This window comes from Alternaria ethzedia (genome assembly GCF_023757985.1).
Source record: "Alternaria ethzedia strain BMP 0044 chromosome Unknown scaffold_8, whole genome shotgun sequence".
Taxonomy (NCBI): Eukaryota; Fungi; Ascomycota; class Dothideomycetes; order Pleosporales; family Pleosporaceae; genus Alternaria; species Alternaria ethzedia.
In genome coordinates, this window is record NW_026056201.1 from 999,420 (window position 1) to 1,026,008 (window position 26,589).

Genomic DNA, 26,589 nt, shown 5'->3' on the forward strand with positions numbered 1-26,589 from the left:
GCAACAACCCCGCCTCCACCGAGCTGTCCCATCATGGCTGAACTACGGCGGAGATGGCCGCTGACGCGTAAATCGCCTGATATTCAAGCCTCTCCTTCCATCGCGCGAGTGTCTCTTTATAGCAGCTGTTCTTCTGCACCCACCTCCAAGCTCGGACCGAAACGACGCGACAAGGAGTGACGACATGGCGAACATCACATCAGCCGTCTCGCAGGACGATCTGGAGATTCCGGTACTTCATATTCACTCAGGCATTCCGATCAGCGCCTAACAATGCTTAGCTCATCGACTTCTCCGTGTTCCTCTCAGGCGACGCCGACGCGAAGAAGCAAACCGCCGACGCCGTTCTCAAAGGCTTCCAAAACGCCGGCTTCATCTACCTAAAGAACCACGGCATATCCCCCTCGACCGTATCCACCGTATTCTCGCACTCCGCCAAGTTCTTCGCGCGACCAAAAGAGCAAAAAGACAAGTTGGCATGGTACTCGGCTGCCGCCAACCGCGGCTATGTCACACAAGGGCGGGAGAAGCTGGTAGTGTTGGAAGAGACAGGCACAGAAGCGGAGATGCGCGCCTTGGTGCCAGATCTGAAGGAGAGCATGGAGATTGGACGCGACGACCAGCCTGAGATGCCGAACATGTGGCCAAGTGGGGATGACGAGGCGAAGCAGTTCAAGGAGCAGATGATGGGCTTCTTCGAGACATGCAAGGACCTGCACATGCAGGTCATGCGCGCTATTGCGCTGGGCATGGGCATCGATGAAAAATGGTTTGACGGCTTCACAGACGCGGGCGACAACACACTAAGGCTGCTGCACTACCCGGGCGTGTCGAAGAGCATCTTCAAGAGGAACGATGGGCAGGAGCAAGTGCGCGCTGGAGAGCACAGCGACTACGGTATGATTCTCAACATGAACCGGTAACGAGATTCGACTGACGCGACGACAGGCTCTATAACGCTCCTCTTCCAAGACGCCCGCGGCGGACTCCAGGTCCGCTCCCCCAAAGGCACCTTCGTCAACGCTACCCCCATCGCAGACACCATTGTCGTCAACGCTGGCGACTTACTAGCACGCTGGTCGAACGACACCATCAAGTCAACAAAGCATCGCGTCATGGAGCCACCGCCGAAGCCGGAGGATGCTGATAAGGACGAATACCCGCCACGATACTCGATAGCCTACTTCTGCAACCCGAACTACGACCGCAAGATTGAGGCTATTCCGGGCACATACGAGAAGGGCAGAAATTATGAGGATGTTATGAGTGGGGATTATATCATCGGGCGGTTAACAGCGACGTATTGAAGGACGAAAGCAAGTTGATGGACCTGGTATGACTAGATGCATACAGAAAACATGCTTAGGCTACTGGGTGAATAACATTGATGCGAGGACCCAAAGCCTATCAAGCTTGTCTATCCAAATCTCATTACATCGTGTATAGTGTCCGCAATTTCTATATCGCGTCAACTGCATACATCCTCCTATAACGCATTTAGCGCAACGCCAGTCTGAAGCATCAAACTATCAACACCACCCTCTACCACGTCCAGCGGCGCAACAAGCGCCATCTGACTCCAACTAAACAGCGTATTACGGCCTCCGTACACGAACACCTCGAATCGGCCCGCGAATGTATCATTGACCCACACCCGACTACCGCTCAACACATTGGTCTCAATGCGCAACTTTGCTGGCAGCGTGATTGGCACTGACTCATGTGACGATGTCGTCTGGTTGGTCCATATACGACCCGGATGTCCTGTGTCGTGGCCATCACTTGGCGACACGGAACGTAGAGGATACTCGAAGCCATCGAATGTGGTGAACAGGAGTGTCGTAGTGCTACCGCTGGAGTTGTTTGGAATAGTAGCGATAGAGAGCGAGGTATCAGTGCCGGTCAAGATGAAGGACGAGGATACGTTCAAGGTCAGCGTGTATGGTGGTCCGTATGAGCCCATGCCCAGCGTCGTGTTGCTGTCACTGGAAGAGTTTCGCGTCCATGATACCAGCGCTGAGCTTTGTGCATCTATGTTCGTGCTTGTAAAACGGCGATCTAGGTTCTGTCCAGGAGCTTTAGTTACCTAGCAAAAGTCGTGTTAGCTATTGGGTCAAAACACACTGCTTTCTCACTTCGACTGAACATACCAAGAGCGCAATGCTATCCGCCAACTCGTCCGGGTCGATCTTCGCACCTCGCGCACCGGCCCACGCACGCGCCGCCACGACAGGTATACCCTCTCGCATCGCATAGTAGGCTTCCAGCTGCGTAGTCGCATCCGCACCATTATCGTTCCAAGCAGCGAGAATAGCGCCTTTGTTGCCGCTAGCACCAGGCTCCAGCTGCTCTGTGGTGTTAACTGGATTGTAGAGCGATGGATCCCACTGCCATCCCGGTACGTTGGCAAAGTTCATCGTGCGCGTATTGTTGTAGAACTGTGGGTACGGCGCCGGAAGGATGGGCATGTGGTCGTTCTTGAGACTCATGTATGCCCACCAATCTTCCGAGTTGATCATATCGTATCCATCGTTCTGGAGTTGAAGGGGATCTGATTGACCGTACTGCCAGTGCTGTACTACGACGTCTTTCGAGATGGTGAGATTCTCGGATGGCTCGTAAGTGCCCCAGATACGTACGCGCTTCCCAGAAGTACTGTTGATGAATTCGGTCATCTCGTTGACGAAGTTGATGTAGTCGTCCGCTAGATCTGAATCGTACTCATCAGCGCCAATATGTACCTCCTTCGTTTGAAACCATGGAAGAAACTCGGACCAGATGGCTTTGACTGTCGGGATTGCGTCCGGATGGCTCAGGTTGAGCAGGTCCTTCTTTGCCAGCGCTAACTCAGGCTTCCATTTCGTAATCGCTAGAGCATGGCCTGGGGCTTCGATCTCGGGAATGACGGTGACACCACGTTGTGTACAATGCTGTTGAAAGTCTTCGAAGTCGACACGTGAAAGTGTCTCGTTTGGGCGCTGAATGATAGCCTGGAGCTCTACATTTTCTTCCGGGTACAGCGAAAAGTGCGAGAATACGTCTTGCCACGTCTCATTGTGACCACGGTTCAAGGGGTAGTTGTCGCTAGAGTGATAGTGGAACTCTGACATTTTGAAGAAAGAGGCATATGTGCAGAGCTCTTTCAGGAAGTTCTTATCGTACCATTTACGACCCGCGTCGAGCATGAATCCTCGTGTGCTGTATGCAGGCGCATCAACTATCCTACCCGCAATGAGAGAGCCGTTGTCGATCAAGAGCTTCTGCAGTAGGGTGCGCGTTCCCCAGAACATGCCTCTCGCACCTGCTCCGCCTATGTATACAGTGCCATTGGTAACCTCAAGCTCGTATCCTTCTTCTGTAGGCTGGCCATTCTCGTATGTCAATGAGATACTGCTGTTTCTAATCGGGCCGATATGGATACCAGTGAGTGGGAAGTCGTCTACTTGCTCCAGAGTCCAGGAACCCCCAAACAGTGAGGAAATGTCGGTGCGGAATGTTTCAGCAAACTCATACGCAGTTGGCGGTATGAGCGTTAGACCTTCGGAGTCTCTCTTTGTGGCGAAACTTCTGTCGATATATATCTTTCTTGCGTCCGTGCCGATAGAGAAGCCGAGGTCATCGCTGTTGCTGTAGCGTGGTGAAACAGGCGGAAGAAGCTGCAGTGCGGTAACGAGGCCGATCAAATGCGACAACACCAAAATCAACATTGTCGTATGAGACGATACAAGTGATCGCGCACTCAGTTCGCTGTCGTGAACATATCACAGCATGAAGATACCATGTCTTGGCTGTTTGTTACTCGCCCCGCTTCTGCAAGGCCGATGTAACCTCCGCAGGGAGCACAAATGGCGGCAGATGATAAGAAGTGAAAGCCGAAAAGAGGAGTCATCTGGGCAATCAAGCGGAACGGCGGTGATGAATACGAAGGGACGCGTTGACGCAAGATATGACTTGTTGTCAGCTCCAAGGACGTATGCGATAAGTCCGCCTGGGAACGGTCTAACCCATTTCAGGAAGAATGTGTCCCCAGTCTATGGAACCGCGACGGTGAATACACCATGGCGGGCTGTGGAGTATCGCGGAGAGGATTTCCAAAGTGTCAGCTCCACGCCCGTTCGGTTGCTTCCTTACGTAGGACGATTCCCGCCTTTCTTTTCCAAAAATATCATGAGGTCATAGACCGGCCGTATGTCGAAGCTCTCTAGGTGATGCCGTGAGCTCATCAGATCGTGATAGCAAGCAACGCTTGAGTACAGCTGGCGGAATTGCGATGCCTATAGAATGCAGACGATATCGGAGTAGTGACAAGACGTGAGCGACACAAGTGAAGTGATCGGGATGGAAGGTGTTCAGGAAGCGCTAGCCAGATGAGTGAAGTTTAGCGCATCGGAGAAAATCTGCGTCTGTACCGACTTCGACCGGCAGTCGCGTACCCTCAACCCCAAATCGCAAGTTCGCATCATGTATCAATAGCATTGGCATTTTCAGGCGTTCTCATTTCTTTTCTCTTCCCCAATGATGGATCGCCATCAGCGCGTCGTTGCGCAAGTCGCGTCCAAAGTCAAAGACTACTTTACGCGCAAAGAACCCTTCCGGATATCTCACGGCTCGACGAACAGCACGCGTCCGAATCTTAAGAAGCATGTCGTCGATATCAGCGCTCTTCGGAATGTCATACGCGTTGATACGGATAGCAAGACAGCTCTTGTCGAGCCAAACGTACCTATGGATCGGCTTGTAGAGGCTACGCTACCGCATGGCCTTGTGCCACCCGTCGTGATGGAGTTCCCTGGTATCACTGTTGGTGGCGGGTATGCGGGCACAGCTGGCGAGAGTAGTAGCTTCAAATTTGGGTTCTTCGATCGCACTATCAACGAGGTAGAGATGGTCATGGCCGACGGTGAGGTCGTGAAAGCTAGCGAGAAGAAAAACGAGGACCTGTTCAGAGGGGCTGCCGGCGCTGTCGGCACCTTGGGAGTAACTACGCTTGTCGATCTGAAGCTCATCGAGGCCAAGAAATATGTCAAGACAACATACTATCCTACACGTAGCATTACTCAAGCTGTTAAGGAAGTCGAAGACCATACACGTGGTGAGAAAGGCGAGAGGAACGACTATGTTGATGGCGTCTTGTTCAGCAAGGAACACGGTGCGATCGTCACAGGCGAGATGACAGATGATCTGCCACCCAACACCAAGCCGCAGACTTTCAGTAACCCGTGGGATCCGTGGTTCTATCTGCATGTTGAAGCCGCTACACGAAATTCTTCCAAGCCAGTAGTGGAGTACATCCCCTTAGCTGAGTACATGTTCCGCTACGACCGTGGTGGCTTTTGGGTCGGTCGGTCCGCTTTCAGCTACATGCGCTTTCCCTTCAACAAGTACACTCGCTGGTTCCTGGACGACTTCCTCCATACGCGCATGCTTTACCGAGCTCTTCATGCTTCCGGGATTGCGACACGCTACATCGTCCAAGACATGGCTTTACCCTACCCTAACGCCGAAAAGTTCATCGACTATACCGACAAGGAATTCGGTATCTGGCCTCTTTGGCTCTGCCCATTGAAGCAAAGCCTCCAACCAACTATGCACCCTCACACCAAAGGCGCGCTGAAGTCAGACCAAATGCTCAATATTGGTCTTTGGGGGTTTGGTCCTAAAGACCCTGTTACCTACTTGCAGAAGAACCGTGCGCTGGAGAAGACGCTTGGCGAGATGGGCGGTATGAAGTGGCTGTATGCGCAGACCTACTACAGTAAAGATGACTTTTGGGCACAATTCGATCATAAATGGCACCAAGGGTTGAGGAAGAAGTACAACGCGGAGATGCTGCCTGAGGTGTATGACAAAGTGCACGTCGATATCGAAAAGTACACGAGTATGGCAAACAAGGATATGGGGTTGAAGCTGAGAGGCATATGGCCATTAGGCGGGTTTTGGGGTATCTGGAAGGCTATTCAAAGCAAAGACTACATGATCGCGCGTAACTCTACGTGGAGGTCAAGAAGCTGAAGAAAATCTCTTCTGAGAGCAACAAAGTCATATTGAATTCGCATTAGTCAAAAGACCCTGTTGAGACGATTTGTGCGACCTCGAAGAGTCTCCAGTGCAAAGCTTGCTGCCTGCCTAAAACTTGCTCACACCAACCTCTCAACACCCACAATACCACAACACCTGCACTTCTCTCCGTCCAGCATGAACGCCTACCCTATCGCTCCTTCGCTCGTGTTTACGGATATGTTCCGCATGGCGGTCGTCCACTTGATATTCAACATCCCACTGAACGTGTTGGACGAGACTGCTGAAGCCGTCATGCGCGAGGTGACCGCCAATATCGACGCGGACCCACTCAAGTTGAAGCATACGGTCGACATCATCTACGCGAGTGCCATGGAAGACAGGAATTGGGTATATGTCGCAGTCAAGCTGCTGAACTATCTCTGCCATCTCATCCCAGCAACACTGGCCGATCCCAACGTACTCCGCGATGGCAACAACCAGCTACGCTCCGGCGCGCGCCTCGTTCAACACTACATCTACACGCGCTCGCTGGCCGACTTTCAAGCCGACATGCAGAAAGCCGCATGGTGCCAACCGCGCATGTGGCTCCTCGCTGAACTAGGTAAGTCTTGTCTCTACGAAGTGCATGTGAGACATATAGTGACTTCGTACCTCTACCTCTGTAGCCGACGCAACATCATCAACTCTCCTTATGTCGCTCAAGACAAATGTTTGGATCTTGGATATGATGGTAAGTGCACAGCATCTGTTCAGCAACCATAACATCGACCTGTTTGTCGAGTACGTGGAATTCGTTGCGCGTGGTCTGGATGAGAATCCGATTACTGAAGCGGAGCTCACGAGGGTTTTGGAAAAAGTACGCGAGCGCACAGTGAACGCGGACGAGGATTTGATGTCGAAGATCAAGGTCGCAGGACTAATTTCCCTGAGGAAGAACGCCTGGGTTTTGTGAAAGCAAGGATCTGGCATAACGCGAAGTGTGGAAGGCTTGTCTGGCACACACGGTTGGCGGAGAGGGACAGTGTCTTGTATCATAAGAACATCAGATAGTCTGCTGCTGCAATTCTTCTCCGCAGCCAATGTACTATCATGTGTCAATATTGTAGCCGCATCTTCGCGCCAGTGTGCTTGACCCTGACCCTGCGCCCAACGCCAAGCCTTCATCGTTTGCTCCTGCCCATTGTGTTGAATCCCAACACCTCGACGCGTAGGATTATCTCACACAACACCAATCTCTCGCGCAATCATGCACCACAACAAGATGGCATCAGCTACATTTGTAGTTGAAGACGTATCTGCGCAGCTTCCAAATGACGTCTACCAAGAGCAATTCGACTTCACTGAGCTCATCCGAGATGTCGTTGATTCTGTCGATAGTCAGACCCCGGACAGCACGGTACAAGCCCAGGTCCAGTTGCTCCTCGCCCTTGTCGGTAGAGATCTACTGAAACTTCACGCGCTCGTCAATGTCGTCAACGCTAAGATTGTGAGTCAATCGAGCTGGGCCACAGTAGGCGTAAAGCTCTACAGGTAAGGTATTCCCCACAATGCAGCAAGGTCCCGGCTAATCAGGTTATGCCAGGGCTTTGTTCGACACAATCGATCCGGATCTGGAGCTCGAAGTCGTCAACGGCAAAAGTATCGTGGGTGCCGACATCGCGGGCAAGTACATCCTCGAGGCTGCTGGGGAGTTCATCGCTCGGCCGATCTGGGAACCCGCATCCGTCAACGTACTAGATTTCTCGCTCAGCCTCCTCAGAGCCTTTTCTGTCGGACAACGCGGATCGGCAATAGCGGTGAACGTGGGTTGCGGCCTGTTGGAGAAGATGGCCATCTCTCTCTACCTGCCCTTCCACAACAATTACGACACGTTCTTTCCGTTCGCGTACAAAGCTATTCCACTGCTCGACACCGCCGATGAGAACATGAAGTCCAGTCGTGTTACCGATATTCTGATGGCTTTGAAGAAGGAAAACTACGAGAGAACGGATCAAGAGAAGGCCCTGATCAAGCACATGTGCGACATACTCGGCAGGTCTGACTTGTATCAACAACACACAGAGTCAGAGTATACCTGTACCTGGGAAGATACCAACTCTGATGCGGCCGAGGACACAGTCCCTGCCAAGGCCGAGTATGTATACGGCAGGGGTCGATTCAGCGTCATTCCGCCTGAGGAACTTGACCAGGCAGTTGAAACTAGCTCGAAGCTAGTTACCACAACACAGGATTGGGAATTGCCAGCTATCGAACGGCTGCTCAAGAGCATCTCCGAAGCCATGAAGATTGGCGCACCAACCTGGGTACAGACCATTACGCTCGACATGATAGAGATCATGGTCAAGTCGGACTATCTCTTCTTGCACAAGAATATGCAGATACTGGTCGGCTTCATCTTTCCTGTTGCACCGGCGCTTGACGCTATGGCTAACAATCATTATTGTGAGCGATTGACGACACTGTTCGATGCGCTTAGCACCCACAACGGTGTACAGACCGTCCAGGATCACGATACCATCGAAGATATTCGCCGAAAGTTGGGTAGAGGCGTGCACAGTGCAGCAACACAGCCCATAGGCGATATGCTCGAAGAGGATGACCTCCTAGGTGCTATCTCCAAGCTCGAGATCGATTGATTTCTTCGTGCGAAAACGTGGTTTCGGATTGTCTTGGCCAGTCCGTTCGACATATAAAGGGTCGGCAAGAAAGACGTGACAGGCGTGGGTGTAGTCGGGTCACAGGCGCTTGCTGTCCTTCGTTGACGAGGAGGTTGGGTTTAGTCGGGACTAAAGGGGATCGGCAAACTTCTAGCGGATTACGTCAGATGGTCAATGCATGTCGCGCACCTTACGCGTGCCCACAATCCCATCGCGCATTGCCAGCTCCAACACCGTGATCTTTAAGCGGTCTGGACTGCACCTCATCGCATGCACACTTCACTCATGACGACATGCGTACCCACAAACTGAGCTCACTAGTGGACGAATTGAGCGGATGAGTACGGATCCTCTGCCGAAACGAGCCGCCACGCTATGACGATGATCATCCACCCTGCTGCAATTTCGATAAACATCTTTTGACAACCCATTTCTCCGGGGAACCGTATCAGTACCACCTGCGCATACCATACTGTCCATCATCTGTATCGACCGAGCCTCATCATCCGTCTTGAGTTTAGCGACATCCCCTAATCACCTGCGCAACTAGCTGCAGCTGTCTCCATTATGACGGAACAAGAAACCAAGAAAGGCGGCTTACGTGCCATGTTTGGCATGCGATCAGGGAAACAACCAAAAGAGCCGGCTACGCGGAAGAAACTTTCCAAGAAGGGATCACGAAGCGATATGCTCGGAAAGCTTGACTCAACCACCAACGTAGCGAACCCCAACCGCCAAGACTCTGGTAGCTTTACAAACGAGAGAACCGATCTCTCAGACAACAGTTTTGGCTTACCTACCAATGAAGACATCACTGGCCTCGCGCCGCATGCGTTGCGTGATCATCCATATGCTGCTGTTAATGCTCTCATGGATACCAGCAACGCCTACCTACAACCTGGGCAACAAGCGGCCGATTACCGCCGCAACTCAGAAGGACAACCACAGTATGCCGCGCCTTTGTATCAACCACACAGCTCGAGATCTGCATCAATACCGCAGTCGGGCAATGAGCAGACCCTACCATACGCGCCATCGAGATCGCAGCCATCAAAGCTGACCAAGTCTCATCGCGCGCCTTCAAAGCATGTCAAGGCCGATGACATTCTTGACAAAGATACCGGAGAAAGAAAGGATCTGACAGACATGATGCATGCTTTCACATACATTGATGGTGTTGACACGATTGAGGAAGAACGAGACGATGTATCTTTACTCTATGATCCTACGAAGCCCGACGGAACAGCATTACTCGGCAGCGCATCGCCTGAAGTATGGCTTCATGTTGCGGACTTCCTATCACCACTCGAAGTTGCCAACCTATCCTCTACATGCCGCACCATGTACGCTCGACTAGGTAGACACCCCTACAAATTGCTCATGGATCCGCTCCATCGGCCGCAACGGCTCGACTTTCTACTTTCCATGGACCACAAGATGCCACGCCATCTTTTCTGTTTTCCATGCGCACAGTGGCATTTGCGCATCCAGCCTGGTATGGAGACAATGAAACCTCCCAATGTTCTCAATCCACTCTTTGAGTGCCCCAATCGAACCAACGTTCACATTCCTCCACCAAGGCTCCGTATCAGCGAAGGTCGCACATTACCGTTCGCATTTGCGCAATTAGCCCGACGCCATTGGGCCTACGGCGCAGAATACGGCATTCCTCATCAGTCGCTAGGCCGCCGTTGGAAAGACACCTATTCGACCTGGAGGCATGATTCTACCTATCACATTACCGACAAAGGTCATCTATTGATGCGTATCCGATCGCAACAGTACGTAGAAGGGGGGATGACAGATGCAGCAAAGCGTATGCTTTTGTTCAGCCGTGGAGACTTCACGCCCTACTTCAGCGTTTGCGCACATTGGAAGCACGGGCTGTTGACATCGATACCTAAATGTGCATTATCGCATATTCCTCATATCCACGAATCTGAAACGACCGCTCTTGACAAGTTCCGCGAACGCAGCTTAGGAAAGAAGGCCGTTGGCATGGTCAATCTCTGTTCCATATGCCGACCGATGCGCCGCTGTCCCAGATGCCCGACTGAATACCTGTTCGAACTCAAACTTGTTGAAGACAAGAGCGTGCGCGGCAACGGCCCTGAGCGCTTCAAGCAGGCTCTCATCGTAACGCGATGGAGTGATCTAGGCCCTGCGCGCAGTCCCGAGGACCCCGAATGGAGTGCTATCACTGGTGACAACCAGGAATACGATAGCTTCAAGGAGATCGGACGAAGAGCTGTTAGTGGTGTGTTTGAGAGTGCGTTCACGGACACAATACCCGGGCAGCGGATTATGAGTATGAATCCTATGGACGTAAAGGCAAACGAAGAGAGCGGAGACTGGTATTAGTCGACATTCATGTAATGATTAATGTACGCGATAGCACGGGGATATCCGGCCGAACCGTATAGCGCCTTAGCGAGGTCAGGATAGTGCATTGTGTATGTTTTCATTCGATTTCTATCAAGCCCAGATCCTATTTACCTCCTACGTTGAGTCAACGCTGCTATGTTCGTGAAATCTCGGACAGGCCTAGCATCCACAAGATACTTTTAGGCCGCAGAATGGGTAGCGATGCGCTCGTGTAGGCCTATGAATAGGTTGTCAGTTCACTATTCAATAGAGAGTTTGGGTGATGTATACCTCAAGTCCTACCATTGTCCTCCTTTTGGCGCAGTGCCAGAGTGATGTTGTCGGCAAGGGCACCCGCATGACGAGGGGTCTTGCTCTTGTCCTTGGTGACCCTGCCTGATGTGACGCCATCCTTGGACTTGAGATGAGCGGCCCGCTCTCGGAGCATAGTGGCCGTGGCGCTGTCTCGCTCCTTTGTCACCACCTCGACTTCCTCACGCAAGTCCTTGTTCTCGCAATGCAACTCCACATTGTCCCACTTCAGCCCCCGGATAGTCATCTGCGACTCCAAAGTGACCTTGTTGACCGTACTCTCCAGCTCCAATATCCTCGCCTTGTCGCGAATCTTGTCATCGTACACTTCGGCATCATCCACCTCTTCATACTCTTCCTCTTCGTCATCATCCCACTGGTTGTTGGTAGCGTCTGGATCACCAGGAGCAATCACCTCGCGCGCCGCTTTGAACTCCTTGAGTTCGCCCTTGTAGTCGTCGCGTTCGGAGGTGACGGTCTCGAGACGCTCTTCCAGGTCCTGATTGGCCAGCTTCGTATCGGCAAGCTGCTGGATGAGGTCCGCGATGATGCTTGCGTCTGTACCCGACATGTTCACGGCGCCTGTATAGGAAGACATGGTGTACTTGGCTCGTGACGGGAGAGTCGCGTCGGGGAGGTAGATATCGCGATGTGTGTTGGGAAGGGAGTGCGGAACTGGTCGGCGTATCGAATTCGCGTATGGGTAGTGTAAGATTGAAGATGAGGACGGTGGGGAGAGAGGAGAGTCGGTTGAAATTGTGCGACTTTAAGAAAGTGAGGGCGCGTTGTTGATTATAGTCACTGCGTCTTTTCGCGATAATTTGCGACGTCACTCAGGTAAACCAAACGGGCTTATCAACAAATGAGACCCCGATACGGAGAGGAGAGACCAATCAAACGCTCAGATACACCGACTACTCACCGTCACCTTTGTTGCCTACGCCTCTGTTTGTTCCACCGACACCGATGGTAATCTGCTCACGCGCCGCTCGAGCCGTGATTAGCTGGCCAGAAACGACACTGTCGAATTCGACTTGACCTCGAATGTGATCTGACCAAGCCGTCACTGCAGCCTATTGATATGTCGGACTCCACGACCAAGTGATACCCAGAACGAGTACGGAACTGTGACTTACCATTGACTATACCAGACGATTATAGAGGGCGTCTGATAGCCGTCGCGTAACCATCTCTTTCACTTATCTCTTCTTTCTAAATCCATTGCCCAAGCACATACGTGTTTACATCCGGCCTTGATCCAGACTCTTGCTTCGCCAGTCATCACTCGAGTGTACATGTGCTACAAGGACTCGCATGCGAACGCAAATCTATCATAATCTTTTCGAATACAATAAGAATTCACTTCTTTCAGTGAAAGGCATCATACCGTGTGAGGAAGGCCGTTGCAGCATACTGGGTCGGATTGCAAGGTCGACTGATATCGCTGGATAGATAGTGAGGGATTCGAAGCACTAAACTATTGAGATTTGCAACGTGATTGTGATCTGACAGCCTCCCCGGTGATTTATATGTTGCATGTGCATCCGCTGTTGATGCGATGTTGTCGTGAAAGAGACATGGGAATCTCAGACTTGCGAGGTTGGAAGACGCGAATCTCGGCATTAAAGTGGAGACCTCGATGCTTAACTCCGAGCTTGTGAGGCGCAGCTTCCTCATACCGCCATCTCGTCTCAGAAACAATAGAGTGCACCTTTGACTCAGACTGCGGTCTGGTCCTGGTTCAGACCCATCCAGCACTACCAACAACTCAACATGTCGTTCCCGCATTGCGCATCTCCGCTGTTCGAGCTTCCACAGGAGCTTCTCGAAATCGTACTCAGCTATCTTCCTCCGTCCCAAGACGTGTCGAACCTTTCTCGTACCTGCAAAGCTCTGCACGCAAAGACCGTAGCGCATCTATACAGCAACATCAGCATGGAATGGCAGGTCGTTCAAGCAACTCGCCCACTGACTGTTGCTGATGTGGATGTCCCACAAGCTCTGCGTCCCAACCTTCTTTTGCAAACGATCTTGGCGAATCCCGCGTACGCGCAATCGATTACCGCTTTGAAACTGCAGAGTACCGAGCTTGAGGATCTTTGGTATTCGTCACTTGTTAATCCACGCAGACGGGAGCCTTTGGCGAAACTGCACCCGGATGTTGCCTCAACTTGGACGAACGCGAAGCAGCGACTGGCCCTGAACGCCGTACGGGATGCAGGGCTGGAGTGGCACCATAGAGAACGCGGAGACCCTTTTGCAGTCGGCGGTTGCTCTTGGTATGAAGCCATCCTGATGTACGATCTGGATGCTACCTTAGCGCTGCTCGTGTGGATTTGTCCCAATCTTGTATCACTCGATCTAGGGTTCCACATCGGCGACGACGTAGTGTACCTCCCTGAGGTCTTGTGGAAGCTGTCCTCTGGTGATGCGGAGTCACAAGCTCTAGGATGTCGCAAACTTCGAAACGTTCATCTCGGCCATGTGCACATCGCTGAGGAGGAGCAACCGAGTGACAGGTGGACTCGGGTCAGATATCTACACCCGCATCTGGATTGGAGGGGGTATTGGGCTCTCTTTTGGTGCCCAGACATCCAGAAGATCGAAATGAACCTGATGGATGAGACTGCACATGCAGGTATTCAGGAAGCAACATCTCTACCTGCCTGCTCAACGTTGACGACACTGAGGCTTGGCGAGTCTTCAGTGAAACCAGACACACTCGCGAAACTGCTGTCGTGCACACCAGCTCTGAGGAGATTGGACTACGAATACTGGGTTCGCGATCGGGCGTTCATCACCGTGGATTGCGCGTCGCTCAGCGCCGCGCTCAACAATGTCAAGAGCAGCTTGGAACATTTGAGATTCTTCTGTCAACTGCATTCGCCGGGGTCCGTTGACGTCTACGGGAAATGCCATTTTCGGGACTACCCCGTTCTCTCCTCCCTCCACGTATCCCCTGCCGTGATACTGGGCGGTGAGGCTTCTCTTTGGCCCCGAATCGATGAAGTCATGCCATCGAGTTTGGAGGAGCTGTGCTTTGTTGACGACGATCTCCTCGAGTTCTGGAGCCCGAAGGAATTGATACCGTTGCTAGACGACTTTTTCCAGGGCGATTGGAGAGCTAGAACACCGAAGCTGCAACGCGTGTACGCGACGGACAACAAGTCTTGGTTGGATGCGTATGGAACAGAATATCTGCGGATGTTGAGCAAAGAAAATGGATTAAAAAATGGTGAATAACAACAGAGCAAGAGAGTGAAGCTCTCAAATTTACAACATTGCGACTGTCGGGGATTCTGGCACGAGAACTCCGAAGCCGAGACAATACGAAATGTCCAAGCGGCTCAGTCGGTGCGAAACGTTCCGGCGTGTACCGACATCACGATGATGGCGATGATGTTCGTGCTGCATCGGGAGCTGGACCCTGAGATCGCGTATTATGGGATGACGTCTTCGATTGACCACAGACGCGACGCGCGATCGTACAAAGACAATGGCATACCACGACTTATTGCTGAATCTCATCCTACATCTACAATCCCATCTCGCTGCATCGCATTCGTACACGTGACCCTACGTGCATTCCCACTACAGCCTCGAACTCCATCACAGCCTCCAGTATGGGCAACACACAATCTACGGTGCGCTACCTTGCGCCGGCATCCTTCATCTACGACTTTGCTCTGCAACAATATGGCATCTTTTCGTCGCCCAACATGATGGATATCCACAACCGGAATCTTGCCGCTTTCAGCCCGTACCCTTACTTCATTGGCGCATTCTTCTTCCCACAGCAAATCTTCCAGCTGGTCTGGTTGTGGAAGCTATGGAAGCAAGACGGTAATGCGCAAGAATGCGCGATGATGAACAAGTTTGCTTGGGTTTACAGTCTGGGCAACTTTTGCATTGGAAGTACGTATTATTGAAGTATATCGTGGTAATGTAGGATGTATACTGACGTATGCGACAGCTTGGATGTTCTTCTGGAACTCGAACAACCTGGAGACATCGAACATCTTCGTCATCATCAACACACTGGCACAAGTCGGTTACATCGCTACGGCGCTTGAGCCGCTCGACACGCGATCAACACCCAACCTCCTCACCCACATTGTCTCGAAGACATTCGCGGGTATCGGTGTACTGGATCTCCTTCACAACACATCTGCAGCCTACTTTGTAGGTGTAGAGCCCAGTTCGCTGGTGCAGGTGGCTACCGGTGTCGGTTTCGCTGCGGCGGCCAGTATGAGCGACTGGATCTTCGGCGGCTGCTTGGTATACGACCTCGTTGCATTGACTGTCGGACAGGAAGGCAACTGGTCGAGGCTGCTAGGAGGATACGCGGCCATGACAGCGGGTATTGTGGCTTTCAGGAACTTCTTCTAGTAGGTACACTCGGCCGTCGCATGCTGAGTCGTGCTGACGGATCGCAGTCCAAGGTGGAAGGCGCAGAAGGAGGGAAGGTACGCCAGGGTCGAGAATGGCGGTGACGTGGTTTAGATATTGGGGGTTGCAGGTCGCGATACTTACCTTGATGCGGACATCTCAGTGGTGTGCACGTTGATTACTTCCTATAATGATAATTAAACTTCGTATCACTCTGCGGTCTCGGTAACACTCCAATCTGGTTCGCTCTTATCGATATGCAGGTTCCAGAAGCTCGAGACACCACGATGCCTCAAGTCCAGCCTCACTCATGGTGGGTTTCTGTTACGTTTCGAGGCAGATCTTAGTGCAGTGTATTAGTTGAGGCTTGGAGGCCGAAGCGACGGACCCATCCGATGGCGGAGAGGAGGGGCAGATAGGCATGCATCGTCATTACAGCTGGCGCGCTATAGGCCGACCCCATATTGAAGTTGCTCGATCTGTGATGTGCGTAGATCTGGCGACGGCAGATTGGTGCTGCGAGATCCAGCCGGCGTCCCTTCCGCGTGACGTGCCAGCCTGATGGTCGCCGCCAAGGCCCGCGAACGGCGGCAAGCAGCTCGGAGACATGTGCGCTAGCATGATGCGCGTGCGCGCCCTTGCCCTCGAGATAAGCAACTCTTATCAATCACTCATAGCATCCCACCCGCCCAAGTCACACTGCTCCCGTCATGGCAGGCCTAGCCGCAACGGATACCGCTTGGCCTAGCATCGGTCATGCGAGCCCGCCGGGGGATCCTCTAGCATGTGGAGATGCTTCCTTTTGGGAGCCCGCGGTTGGCTGGCGTGGATGACTGTTGACGGCCGTGAGCTGCTGTATGTCTTCTGTCACACTGCTCTGACGTCTCGTGTCTTTTCTTCTACTCTTCCTCTTCCATTGCCTGCATCCCGCGCTTCTCGTGGCTGTCATAACTTCCACTTCTGCACGCCGAGTCTTATCAGCAACTGACCGGTTCAACGACGTCACAGCGCCGAGCTTTGGAACAGCGACTCTCACGCGACAACTTATACATATCTCTTGAAGGGCGGTCGCTCGGCCTGCAGTTCAATTCTGATACCGACGTTACGCGTGCGTCGTATACGAGGTTGCATCCACGCCTCTGTGGCTGTACCAAGAGCCCGAACCAGCGCCTGACCACCCAGCCTGCGCTACCGAGACGTGAGAAAGAAGCAAGAAGCATCCGGAACACACGCGCGTTGGAGTTCCGGTTGACTCTCTACGGCAGTAACAGTCCAGAAAGCTGCGTCGTTCCTTCCCATCGAACCCACGAATTCGACCTATGGCACCATGCCTCCATACCTATCCCCCCTACATATAGCCAAACCCACGTTACCACCGACTTGCGAACCTGCGAACGAGTTCCTCTATCATCTGTCGGCGGCATTTCACACCTGCGTACCTACGAACCTCGCGCTCGTCTCGACATTGCTCGGCACGTGCAGCATCATATCATGGCTGTTCGCACAGCTACCACAAATATACAAGAACCATAAGCTGAAGTCAACATCTGGACTGAGCGCGTTCTTCTTGACGGAATGGCTCCTGGGTGATGTGACGAACCTGCTGGGCTGCCTGTTCACTGGACAAGCGTCATGGCAAGTCATAATCGCAGGCTATTACGTCTTCGTTGACTGCTGCCTGTGTGGTCAGTGGGTGTGGTACGAGCTGCTGCACCATGGACGGCCGCTGAGGCCGATCTGGGGCCGATGGAGCAGCTCAGCTGGCAGTGGTTCTGGCGCCGGAGGCTCTGCCATGCATCAGGTTCTGGATGGGATGAGCATAGGCGGTACGAACAACGCGTCTAGCCCGCCAAAGTCACCACAAGATTCAAGCGATAGAAAGAACATTACACAGGATAGCGCGGCCAAAGACGTACCGCGCTCGAACGCGAAGGAAACCTTTAGGATACCCAACTTTGCGCGCTCGCCCATGCCTACAAAGGAATCATGGCAAAGTACATCTCCGTCAGGCGCATCACCCAACCCCAAGGTGCGGATAGCAGCCTCGAGCTCGCCTATGCCCTCGCCCAAGACCGTCCTATACATCACTCTCATGATCGCCGTACTCGCCAACCCTACCACCGCTACGCCGATAAGCCCCTTCGCGCCAGGCCTCGCCCGCGCTCGCAGCCTTTCCGCGTACACGACTACCGCGACCAGCTCGCCCAGTGCCTCGGAAACCGCCGGCAAAGTCTTCTCATGGATGAGCACATTCCTATACCTCGGATCGCGCCTCCCCCAACTCTACATGAACCAGGTCCGCAAATCGACAGCCGGTCTGTCTCCCACCCTCTTCGCGGCCGCCTTCTTCGGCAACCTCTTCTACTCCACTTCCCTCCTCACAAACCCTTGCGCATGGTACGACTACGCGCCAGGCGAAGGATCCGGCTGGGTAGACCCCCAAGGCAGCGTAAGAGAAGACTGGGTCCTACGCGCCGCACCCTTTTTCCTCGGCGCAGCAGGCGTACTCCTCATGGACGCAGCAGTCGGTCTACAATTCTGGCATTTCGGGGACGCCACACCACGAGGCCGATCGCCAACGCCCCGCGACGACGAAGTCATCATCACCGTCGACGACCACGGTAAGCTGGTGCGCAGGAGTATGCATTGGCGCCGTGTGAGCGGGTGGATGAGGGGCTGGGCTCCGGCTGTCAGTGTAGCTGCTACGCCGAATGTGAGCCGTGCGAATACGCCGATGAATTCTCCGAGGGATACGAGTCCGGCGAGTACGGCTGGAAGTAGTTCGAGCAAGAGCATTCCCATCAAGGGGAGGGGTAGCGCGTTGGATGAGGCGAGGGCACTTCTAGGGACGAGCAGACATGCGAGTCCGAGGAGTTATGGCGCTGTGGGTAGTCCTAGGTAGTGAGGATCGTTGCATTTACGATGCTTGTAGCAATGACGGGCTGATCATACTCTCGAATGCGTGGCATTTTGCATTTACGACTGGCGTTTTGGGAACATGGCCTATAGCCTATACATATTAGCTTACGAAATGATCATTATTCTTACCATGAAAACACCCTGATTGAAAGGCGACTTGCAAAACAATCACCGAGCTAACACGAAGCCAGTCTTCAGACAGATGGTAGAGAACAATAGTTGTAACGTAGTAATACTGCAGTTGATCTTCCGCTTTCTCATAAAAGTTCCTATCTATCTACGATTGTCCAAAGAAAGCAACCAAGTCTAACCCGCCTCTGACTCTGGCAAAAGGGAAAAAAGAGCACCAAAACGCCGAGCTCGACTAGCAACAAGAACATGTGACCAGACCGAAAACCCGAAGAGCCGCCCTACTGCTGCGAGGTATCACACCCTTATACAAAACGTGACGAGTAATCGTACAGAAGAAGCCGGGAGGTGTGTGTGTGTGTGTGTGTATGGTGTACATAGGCAACGCCGTGGATGAGCGCTTGCCCTTCAGGAAGTTCGAACTTTTAGGGAATCTCTAGAAAAGGATGGGGAGGGAGTAACGCCATTTGGAGGGAAAGGCGTTTAGACACGCGAGACATCGCGACCGAAGCACTTGGCCTTGGCCCAGTCGAGCATGACCAATATCCTGTTGCGGGTGCTGAAGCACATGCTGAGGTAGGCGGAGCGCCAGAAGATGTAGGTGATGGTACCGCCGGAAGCGATGTTGCCGGAGAACCACGAGATGTCGGCAACGGCCTTCTCGGAACCAATGTAGGCGAGCGAACCCTGGTGAGAGTACTCGAAGGGACCGATGGATTTGATCCTCCTCAGCCTCTGCTGCAGAGCCTTGATCTCGCCGAAGACCTTGTCACGGGCCTCCTTGCCGGGTGCCTTCTCCTGGGCGACGGAGAGCTCAGCAAGCTCACCCTCAATCTCGGAGGTCTTGGCCATGTTGTTGAACATGCGGGCGAGGAAAGCACCCTCCTGAGCAGCGACCTGAGCAGTGGGAGCGTAGTTGGCAACAGCGCAGTCACCGACGGCCCAGACATTCTCAGTACCCTTGACGACCAGGTATTCGTTTACGGCGAGACCGCGGCGGGAGTCCTTCTGTGCGGGGATCTGGTTGATGAGGTCCTTGACGATGGGTCGGAGAGCGTTACCGGTGGCCCAGACGAGGAGACCGTAGGGGATCTTCTCGAGCTGCTTCTTGCCGTCGGGGCCAGTCGACTCAGCCTCGATGAACTTGGGTGTGACGTTCTTGACCATGGTCTTTGTGCGGATGGTGATGGTCTCCTCCTTGAAGGTCTTTTCGGTGTAGTCGATGAGCTGCTTGGAGAACATGGGCAGGACGTTGGGGAGGGCCTCGACGAGGGTGACGTGGAAGTTATCCTGGATCTCGGGAAGCCACTTCTTCAGGTCGGAGTGGAAGAAGTCTTGGAGTTCACCGGCGAACTCGACACCGGTAGGGCCACCTCCGACAACGACCATGTGTAGCAGGCGCTTCTTCTCCTCATCAGACTGATCCTTGAAGGTAGCAGTCTCGCAGCAGTCCATGATGCGGTTTCGGATGCGCTGGGCGTCGCCAACCTCTTTCAGGAAGAGACCGTTTTCCTTAACACCGGGGATACCTGTTCCATGTTAGCTGAGTTCGGGTGGGAATGGGCGGATGACGCACCGAAAGTGGCGTTCTCAGCACCAACACCAACGACGAGCATGTCAAAGGGCACCTCGGTCTGGGAGACGTCGCCCTTGATGTCGGAGTCGTCGCTGATGTAGACGACCTTCTTCTCGTAGTCGATCTTGGTGGCCTCGGCTTCGTAGTATTTGACCTGGGCCTTCTTGTGGCGCAAGAAGTTGCGGATGGGCTCCATGATGGAGCGGTGCTCGATGGTGCCGACGGTGCATGAGGGCAGGAGGGGGGTGAAGAGGAAGTAGTTGCGCGGGGAGACGACGATGACATTGTAGTTTTCCGTGTCGAGCTTCTTCAGCAGGGAGACGGAGCCCCAGCCGGTACCTGTCGCGTGTCAGATGCATCTATGCGTGCTGAGTCATTCGTCGCTACTCACCGAGGACGACGAGCGTCTTCTTGCTTGGGTCAGGCGGCGGCTGGTCGGCGGGGTTGCGAGTCTCGTAGATGCCGTATCCGACGTACCCCAGGCCGGCGATGGCGGAGAGGTACGTGAGGCGCCAGGTCCAGCGCAGGAGGCGGAACCTCTTGGCCTTGGGCTTGGGCGCGCTGCTCGACTGCTGGCGGACAGACTGGCGGAGAGCAATCTGGCACTGCGTGGGCCGAGACGTCCATTGCGCTCTGTTGGCGATAAGCGACGGGCGCTGGGTGGTGAAGGTCCTGCGTCCAGCCAGCTGAACCTGCGAGAGCACATTGGCAGCGGCGAGCGGCCTCATGGTGGGTGCCATTGCAATGGTGGAAGCTGCGGGAGAGCTTCACGGAGTCAATGGCTGGGTGCGGGTGGTAGGGAGGCGAGCGAAGGGATGGTGAGGATGTCTTGTCGGTGCGCGGGAGTCAACTTTTTCTTAGCGATGACGAACACCCACCCTACCAAGACGCCTCGCAGGGGTCTTTGCTTCTGCGCCGAAAGATAAGCCTTGTTCCAATTAAAGCCCGCCCTGCCCTGCCCGCGCCCACACGCGAATTATTTCGAGCGCCAGGACAGCTACCATTAGTTCTCGAGGCCGATCACCCGCTACTCCCACGCTTTCGTTGGGATTGTGCTGATGCCATTGTGGCTGCACCCAAACCTTCACCTCCACGTCCAGTCATACACATCATCACATAGAGAACAAAATGCCTCATTGAATTCTCCATCCCTTTCGCCCCCATTGTTCAGCTCAACAAGTTATGCCTCGCCATTCCTCGGCTCGGCACCGACTCCGGTGGCCAGCCATGGGCATGCACTTTTGCAGTGAGCACCCGCGTCCGGTACCGCGGAGGCACACATGGTGGCTTCAAGTGCCTTTTAGCCGAGCCGCATGTCCCTGAGCCTCAGCGACCTGCATACTGGACTCGTAGACCGACGGGATTCCTGGTTTTGCGGACCCGCCTGCCCAGGGTTGTGGTAAATAGTCATCATCCTACATCGCCCGAAACGACACGCGCCACCCGTGCACCCTATGGATGACTCAAATACAGGATCTGGCATGATGTGAAACGAGGGATATCTAAATTCGTGTCTTGATATTTGCCATCTCAATGCTGGACACGACCATCCGTTCCTGCCTTACGAAATGTTGAGTACTACCTAAGCTGCTTGTGGACTTGGCAGAAGCTACTCAGCCAGCATGAGACCTCACTAAATCTATCTTGAGATTCTAGTGCTCCGTTACACATATACATAATATGCACTTAGCTGCATGCTCTAATCGGTCTCGCTAATCGGTTATACCGGCCTTGCTCAACACTGTGCCCCTCTAAGCATGTAACGACATTAGACCGTCACTACGCTCTGTAACAAAATGTGTTGTCTTGTCAGTATTGATCTTGGGACCGAAAGAATGTCGTTCTGGATCGCGAGGAGTAAGCTCAATCTACAAGAGACGACCTTGGAATGATGATGACATACATTCCCCCCCGCTCACTTGCTTATCGATAGACATCCCCCTCACCTAGTAGTCCACCACACAACAGTACAACGATACTCATCTCTCTAGACTTTGCAGTACCCAGAAACTACCCGTGAATCTAATTTCATTCCTGTATCCAAACACTAAAACCTACGTAAACCATGCCCCACGCAACCGCAACCGTAAACGGCATCCTAGTAGCCGAGACCGACTCCTACGAAGTCGTCGACGGAAACATCTACGTAACCAGCCCTTCTCCTTTTCTTGCCCATCATAAAGCCCCTTCAATCCATCTGATTCATACCAGTTCCCGCCCGACACCATCAAGAGCAACCACTTCAGCCCGACTTCAACTAAAACGCACTGCCCATATAAGGGAGACGCAAGCTACTACACCGTCACAGCCAACAAGACGGAAGTAAAAGATGCAGCGTGGTACTACCCTGAGCCATTGGAAAGCATGAACAAGATCAAGGGGTATGTTGCTTTCTACAAGGGAAAAGCTGAGGTGAAGAGTGAGTGAAGAGAAGGATACTTGGGGGCATTGCAGGTTAAGTGTAAATCTGGGTATATTCAGGATCAATTGAACTCCCAAGAAACATAATACAAATGTTCCTGTCTAATAACGCCGATAAAATGCTCATCATCATAAGGTCCGGGCTTGACGTTTCCGAGATCATGCATCAACAGCCATCATCATCGTGTCGTCGCCATCGATGCCTACAGCCGGCGGTTCGATCATGACACCCCGTCCCCTTCCTTGAAGCAATTCCCTCCGTACCTCTGCGCTAATGCTCCTGTGACCTCTTGTGAGCAACAAGTCGAGCAGCGCCTCTCGTTGGTCCTCGGTGATGTCGTTCCTGTATCTTTGCGCAAAGGCAAGCAAGCATTGATGCCAGATGACGGGCAATTTGCCGGTGTTGCCGAGGTCGCCGGCTACAGACTCGGTGTCCATGGCGTCGGCACTGCTGGCACCTACACCGCGGAAGCGCAGGAAGTGGAAGACGAGCGCGTCGATGACCTTGAAGGGGAGGGCGTACTTCTTCTCGAGAAGGGTCTTGATGAAGATGTTGCAGGGGCCGGCGGCATCAGGGTCGGATGACATTTGCTCGGCGGCGATCTCACACAGACGGTGGAGGGCGGCTGCGGAGTGTAGGACGGGCACGGAGACCTTGGCTACAACGGATGCCACGATCGTGGCGTCACGCTGGGTGCAGGTGACGTCTGTGAGCATGGGGAAAACGACACCCTTGAAGAAGGCACTGGGCTTGTAGAGCGCCTTCTTCAGCGCATTGTACAGATGCACATTGAGCTTGTGTGTCTCTCGAATGTTCTGTTGTACCAAAGGTAGCAGTATGGTATTGAGGAAGGTCTGCGCTGTTCGCGGGTCTCTGGAGATGAAGATTCGGGTCGCAGCGAAGGTCGCGTTGGGTGTCCAGTCGTCAGGACGTGTGATAGCGACGAGGGTTTCCCAGGCGGGGATTGTGGGCAGGATCTTGAAGGGCTTGGGCAGCTTGCCGCTCTTGTAACGGCTGAGAATTAATCCAATCTTTGAGTACACTGTGCAGGCTTAGTAAAGTTATGAGACTATGCAGTGAGGATGCTGTACCTTCGACGACCTTTGCTGGTAGTTCGATTGCGTCTTCTGGAGCACCACCGCCTTGAATCTCTGGTTGCTGTACTTCGCCTCCGGCTTCATGCGCAGCGATCTTCTCGAGGATGAGCGCTGCCAGGTCTGTGCCGGGTCCTGATTGCTGCGCTTCCTGACCAGGCCATACGATGGGGTTGTCGTCTGTTGGTATGAACTTGTTCCATGCTGCCAAGTCGTTCGCATCAATCTCGACCTCTTCCACCTCCTCGTCATCCTCGCCCCATGCTTCATCGTCATCTTCGCCTTGAATCAGATCCTCTCCTGGCATATCATCCTCGCCCATGCGTGTCTCGAAGTCAAAGGCAGGGTTGGCTTCTTGCGGTCGCCGGACCTTGTTCTCCCTCGCATCCTCCTCTTCAAGCTCTCTTCCAATTTCCAAGATTTTGCGCGAGCTCTTGGAGTCTACGTATTTCTGCTCGTCGTCTTCTTTGTCGCTCTTGTTTCGCTTTTGTCGCTTCGGCGCCTTGTTCTTCCACGGGTCGGAGGGCGCATATTCTTCGGCTAGAGGGTTGTGTCGCTGATCGCGCACACCAGGCGATTTGGGTGCTTTCGGCATGGCGGGTATGTGGTCGCGAGCAGAGGATCAGAAGAGGCGCAATTTCTTCTTCTGAAGATTTAGTGGAGTCGTGGTTGTATCACAGACGTTTGTTCAAGTTGGCGGCAGTGAGTAGTAAAAGTTCGAGAACGGGATAAATTTTGGTGGGGTCTGCCTAGCGCCGCAACTTGCATGTCCAGGGTCGTGCCTTCCAACATAGCTACAAGCAGCTGTCGCGCTTTCCACTCCAGCTACATCAACCCTCAGCATGGCCGACTCACACCCCCCTTCGCGTTCCAATACGCCCACACTCGTGCCTCCAATGCGGCGGCCACTCGAAGGAGACAATGCGCCCGCCGTCTCGTCTCCGCTCAACCCCAACCCCGATGCGGCAGCGCGTGCCAGACCGAAAGCTCCTGCGCGCGAGCAGAGAGAGAAGCGCGAGACGATCAAGAAACGCGAAGCTTCAGCGTCGACGCGCCAGGTCACTCCGAGCGCAAAGTCCAGCAAGAAAGAGCGACCCTCAGCGGACTCACCCATGCGATATTCGATCCCCGAGCCCAGACCGTCCGACTATGAAGCGCCAAAAGACAGCACGCTGGTGTCACATGAGCCGAACCCCATGTACGCGCCTGATGGCGTCACCGAACTGAAGAAGCCACACGATATCGCCTGGAACAAGAAGGGCTACAAGTACACCCACTGCGTTGCCGACCCGCTCTTTCGTCACAAGCAATACTACAGACAGAGCGACTCTAAGCCGTACGGACCGCGGATGAGCCATGAGGACTGCGACAGATGGTTTCACTTCGACAACAGCGCGACGATTGTATCGCAAGAGAAGGGCTGGCGCATGGGACGCGGGAACGTAGTCGCGAGAGAGGGCAGGATATACTATGAGGTCAAGGTGCTAAGGGGCATACCCAAAGACGGGCCAAAGGATCCTATCGACCCTAAGACGGGAGAGACGAAACCGGGTCCCCACGTGAGAATGGGTTGGGCAAGGAGAGAAGCGCCATTGGACGGACCCGTGGGCTTCGACGGCTACAGCTACGGCATCACCGACGCGCGCTTCGAGGCGCAACATCGATCGCGCGCCTCGAAGATCTTCAAGCCGCTTCCCAAGAACGCAAAGAGCAAGCACATGAAGGCCAGGCCCCCGCATGGCAAGCCAATGCCTGTTGAATATGTTATAGATCAGCATGTTCAGGAAGGCGATGTGATTGGACTTGAGATTCAGCTGCCGTCGCTCTCAATGCATCGCAAGGTTGTCGAAGGCATCTACAACCCGGCCGTGGACCTAGGAGATGGATTCGATACCGTCAGTAATCAAGACCCATTCGACCGTCCCATCGACATCATCCGCGATCGCATACCCGTGCCCTACAAAGGCAACTTCTACTTCGAGCAGCTCGACTACCAAGTCACAAAGATGGTGGAGGCTTATCACGACCGCGGCCCCGTGCCCAAGATACATCCCTCGCCGAATCACGAAGACGTCAGTGTACGATCGCTACCACACTCGCACATCAAGGTCTACAAGAATGGTGAGGAGGTTGGAATCGCTTTCGAGAACCTCTTAGCCTTCCTCCCTCCTGCTAGTATACCATCAGTCGAAGCTATCAAAGCTGGTGCGCGAACAGGCTTCGACGATGGCATGGTAGGATACCTGCCAGCCATCTCACTGTTCAACGGCGGTGTTGCCCAGGTCAACTTCGGTCCTGACTTCTGGTGTCCGCCCGAAGAGATGGTACAGCAGCGCGAGAAGGATACCCATATGGTCGACGGTGATACAACCGAGCAGCAGATTCCAGATGGCCGTAAACTGCGGGCTATTGGCGAACGATACAAGGAGCAGATTGCCGAGGACGTCGTCTGGGACATCATCGACGAGGTCGACTTCTTCTCCCAGGATGGAGGATGGGAATACAAGGGCGAGGCTCCTCAGGACGTGGCAGGCAAATCTACGCCTAGGGCGCGTGGCTTTGCAAACGCGGATGAGAATATCGGTGTTGAGGTGGCCAAGCGATACTAATGAAGAACAAAAGTTGTTCTGGTGTTCAGTGGATTGTAATCATAGCGAGGCGTATAGGTATACCCGTTATCAATGATTGATATGCATCTCTCGACGT

The 26,589-nt window shown here is 53.5% G+C and overlaps 14 protein-coding genes across 14 annotated transcripts; 10 read left to right on the forward strand and 4 right to left on the reverse strand.

The window, feature by feature from the left end:
- Nucleotides 1-184: 184 nt before the first annotated feature.
- Nucleotides 185-1,307, forward strand: J4E87_004532 (uncharacterized protein; the record flags this gene model as incomplete). Its single annotated transcript, XM_049376153.1, has 3 exons — nucleotides 185-232; nucleotides 282-897; nucleotides 949-1,307. The coding sequence occupies 3 exons, from the start codon at nucleotides 185-187 to the stop codon at nucleotides 1,305-1,307; spliced, it is 1,023 nt and encodes a 340-aa protein (XP_049234362.1).
- Nucleotides 1,308-1,486: 179 nt separating this feature from the next.
- J4E87_004533 (uncharacterized protein) lies at nucleotides 1,487-3,707 on the reverse strand (the record flags this gene model as incomplete). The annotated part of the gene is made up of 2 exons (XM_049376154.1): nucleotides 1,487-2,086; nucleotides 2,151-3,707. The coding sequence occupies 2 exons, from the start codon at nucleotides 3,705-3,707 to the stop codon at nucleotides 1,487-1,489; spliced, it is 2,157 nt and encodes a 718-aa protein (XP_049234363.1).
- An 808-nt stretch (nucleotides 3,708-4,515) lies between these two features.
- J4E87_004534 (uncharacterized protein) lies at nucleotides 4,516-6,012 on the forward strand (the record flags this gene model as incomplete). Its single annotated transcript, XM_049376155.1, has 1 exon — nucleotides 4,516-6,012. One exon carries the CDS (start codon nucleotides 4,516-4,518, stop codon nucleotides 6,010-6,012), a length of 1,497 nt encoding a protein of 498 aa, XP_049234364.1.
- A 183-nt stretch (nucleotides 6,013-6,195) lies between these two features.
- On the forward strand, nucleotides 6,196-6,973 carry J4E87_004535 (uncharacterized protein; the record flags this gene model as incomplete). The annotated part of the gene is made up of 2 exons (XM_049376156.1): nucleotides 6,196-6,622; nucleotides 6,687-6,973. The coding sequence occupies 2 exons, from the start codon at nucleotides 6,196-6,198 to the stop codon at nucleotides 6,971-6,973; spliced, it is 714 nt and encodes a 237-aa protein (XP_049234365.1).
- A 294-nt stretch (nucleotides 6,974-7,267) lies between these two features.
- Nucleotides 7,268-8,657, forward strand: J4E87_004536 (uncharacterized protein; the record flags this gene model as incomplete). Its single annotated transcript, XM_049376157.1, has 2 exons — nucleotides 7,268-7,551; nucleotides 7,604-8,657. 2 exons carry the CDS (start codon nucleotides 7,268-7,270, stop codon nucleotides 8,655-8,657), a joined length of 1,338 nt encoding a protein of 445 aa, XP_049234366.1.
- Nucleotides 8,658-9,245: 588 nt separating this feature from the next.
- On the forward strand, nucleotides 9,246-11,039 carry J4E87_004537 (uncharacterized protein; the record flags this gene model as incomplete). The annotated part of the gene is made up of 1 exon (XM_049376158.1): nucleotides 9,246-11,039. One exon carries the CDS (start codon nucleotides 9,246-9,248, stop codon nucleotides 11,037-11,039), a length of 1,794 nt encoding a protein of 597 aa, XP_049234367.1.
- Nucleotides 11,040-11,334: 295 nt separating this feature from the next.
- Nucleotides 11,335-11,952, reverse strand: J4E87_004538 (uncharacterized protein; the record flags this gene model as incomplete). Its single annotated transcript, XM_049376159.1, has 1 exon — nucleotides 11,335-11,952. The coding sequence occupies one exon, from the start codon at nucleotides 11,950-11,952 to the stop codon at nucleotides 11,335-11,337; it is 618 nt and encodes a 205-aa protein (XP_049234368.1).
- Nucleotides 11,953-13,127: 1,175 nt separating this feature from the next.
- On the forward strand, nucleotides 13,128-14,597 carry J4E87_004539 (uncharacterized protein; the record flags this gene model as incomplete). The annotated part of the gene is made up of 1 exon (XM_049376160.1): nucleotides 13,128-14,597. The coding sequence occupies one exon, from the start codon at nucleotides 13,128-13,130 to the stop codon at nucleotides 14,595-14,597; it is 1,470 nt and encodes a 489-aa protein (XP_049234369.1).
- A 380-nt stretch (nucleotides 14,598-14,977) lies between these two features.
- J4E87_004540 (uncharacterized protein) lies at nucleotides 14,978-15,857 on the forward strand (the record flags this gene model as incomplete). Its single annotated transcript, XM_049376161.1, has 3 exons — nucleotides 14,978-15,269; nucleotides 15,328-15,742; nucleotides 15,791-15,857. The coding sequence occupies 3 exons, from the start codon at nucleotides 14,978-14,980 to the stop codon at nucleotides 15,855-15,857; spliced, it is 774 nt and encodes a 257-aa protein (XP_049234370.1).
- Nucleotides 15,858-17,070: 1,213 nt separating this feature from the next.
- On the forward strand, nucleotides 17,071-18,645 carry J4E87_004541 (uncharacterized protein; the record flags this gene model as incomplete). Its single annotated transcript, XM_049376162.1, has 1 exon — nucleotides 17,071-18,645. One exon carries the CDS (start codon nucleotides 17,071-17,073, stop codon nucleotides 18,643-18,645), a length of 1,575 nt encoding a protein of 524 aa, XP_049234371.1.
- Nucleotides 18,646-19,274: 629 nt separating this feature from the next.
- Nucleotides 19,275-21,107, reverse strand: NDH2 (External alternative NADH-ubiquinone oxidoreductase mitochondrial; the record flags this gene model as incomplete). Its single annotated transcript, XM_049376163.1, has 3 exons — nucleotides 19,275-20,320; nucleotides 20,368-20,706; nucleotides 20,759-21,107. 3 exons carry the CDS (start codon nucleotides 21,105-21,107, stop codon nucleotides 19,275-19,277), a joined length of 1,734 nt encoding a protein of 577 aa, XP_049234372.1.
- Nucleotides 21,108-22,432: 1,325 nt separating this feature from the next.
- Nucleotides 22,433-22,794, forward strand: J4E87_004543 (uncharacterized protein; the record flags this gene model as incomplete). The annotated part of the gene is made up of 2 exons (XM_049376164.1): nucleotides 22,433-22,513; nucleotides 22,579-22,794. The coding sequence occupies 2 exons, from the start codon at nucleotides 22,433-22,435 to the stop codon at nucleotides 22,792-22,794; spliced, it is 297 nt and encodes a 98-aa protein (XP_049234373.1).
- A 153-nt stretch (nucleotides 22,795-22,947) lies between these two features.
- Nucleotides 22,948-24,478, reverse strand: J4E87_004544 (uncharacterized protein; the record flags this gene model as incomplete). Its single annotated transcript, XM_049376165.1, has 2 exons — nucleotides 22,948-23,831; nucleotides 23,881-24,478. 2 exons carry the CDS (start codon nucleotides 24,476-24,478, stop codon nucleotides 22,948-22,950), a joined length of 1,482 nt encoding a protein of 493 aa, XP_049234374.1.
- A 247-nt stretch (nucleotides 24,479-24,725) lies between these two features.
- J4E87_004545 (uncharacterized protein) lies at nucleotides 24,726-26,492 on the forward strand (the record flags this gene model as incomplete). Its single annotated transcript, XM_049376166.1, has 1 exon — nucleotides 24,726-26,492. One exon carries the CDS (start codon nucleotides 24,726-24,728, stop codon nucleotides 26,490-26,492), a length of 1,767 nt encoding a protein of 588 aa, XP_049234375.1.
- Nucleotides 26,493-26,589: the final 97 nt, after the last annotated feature.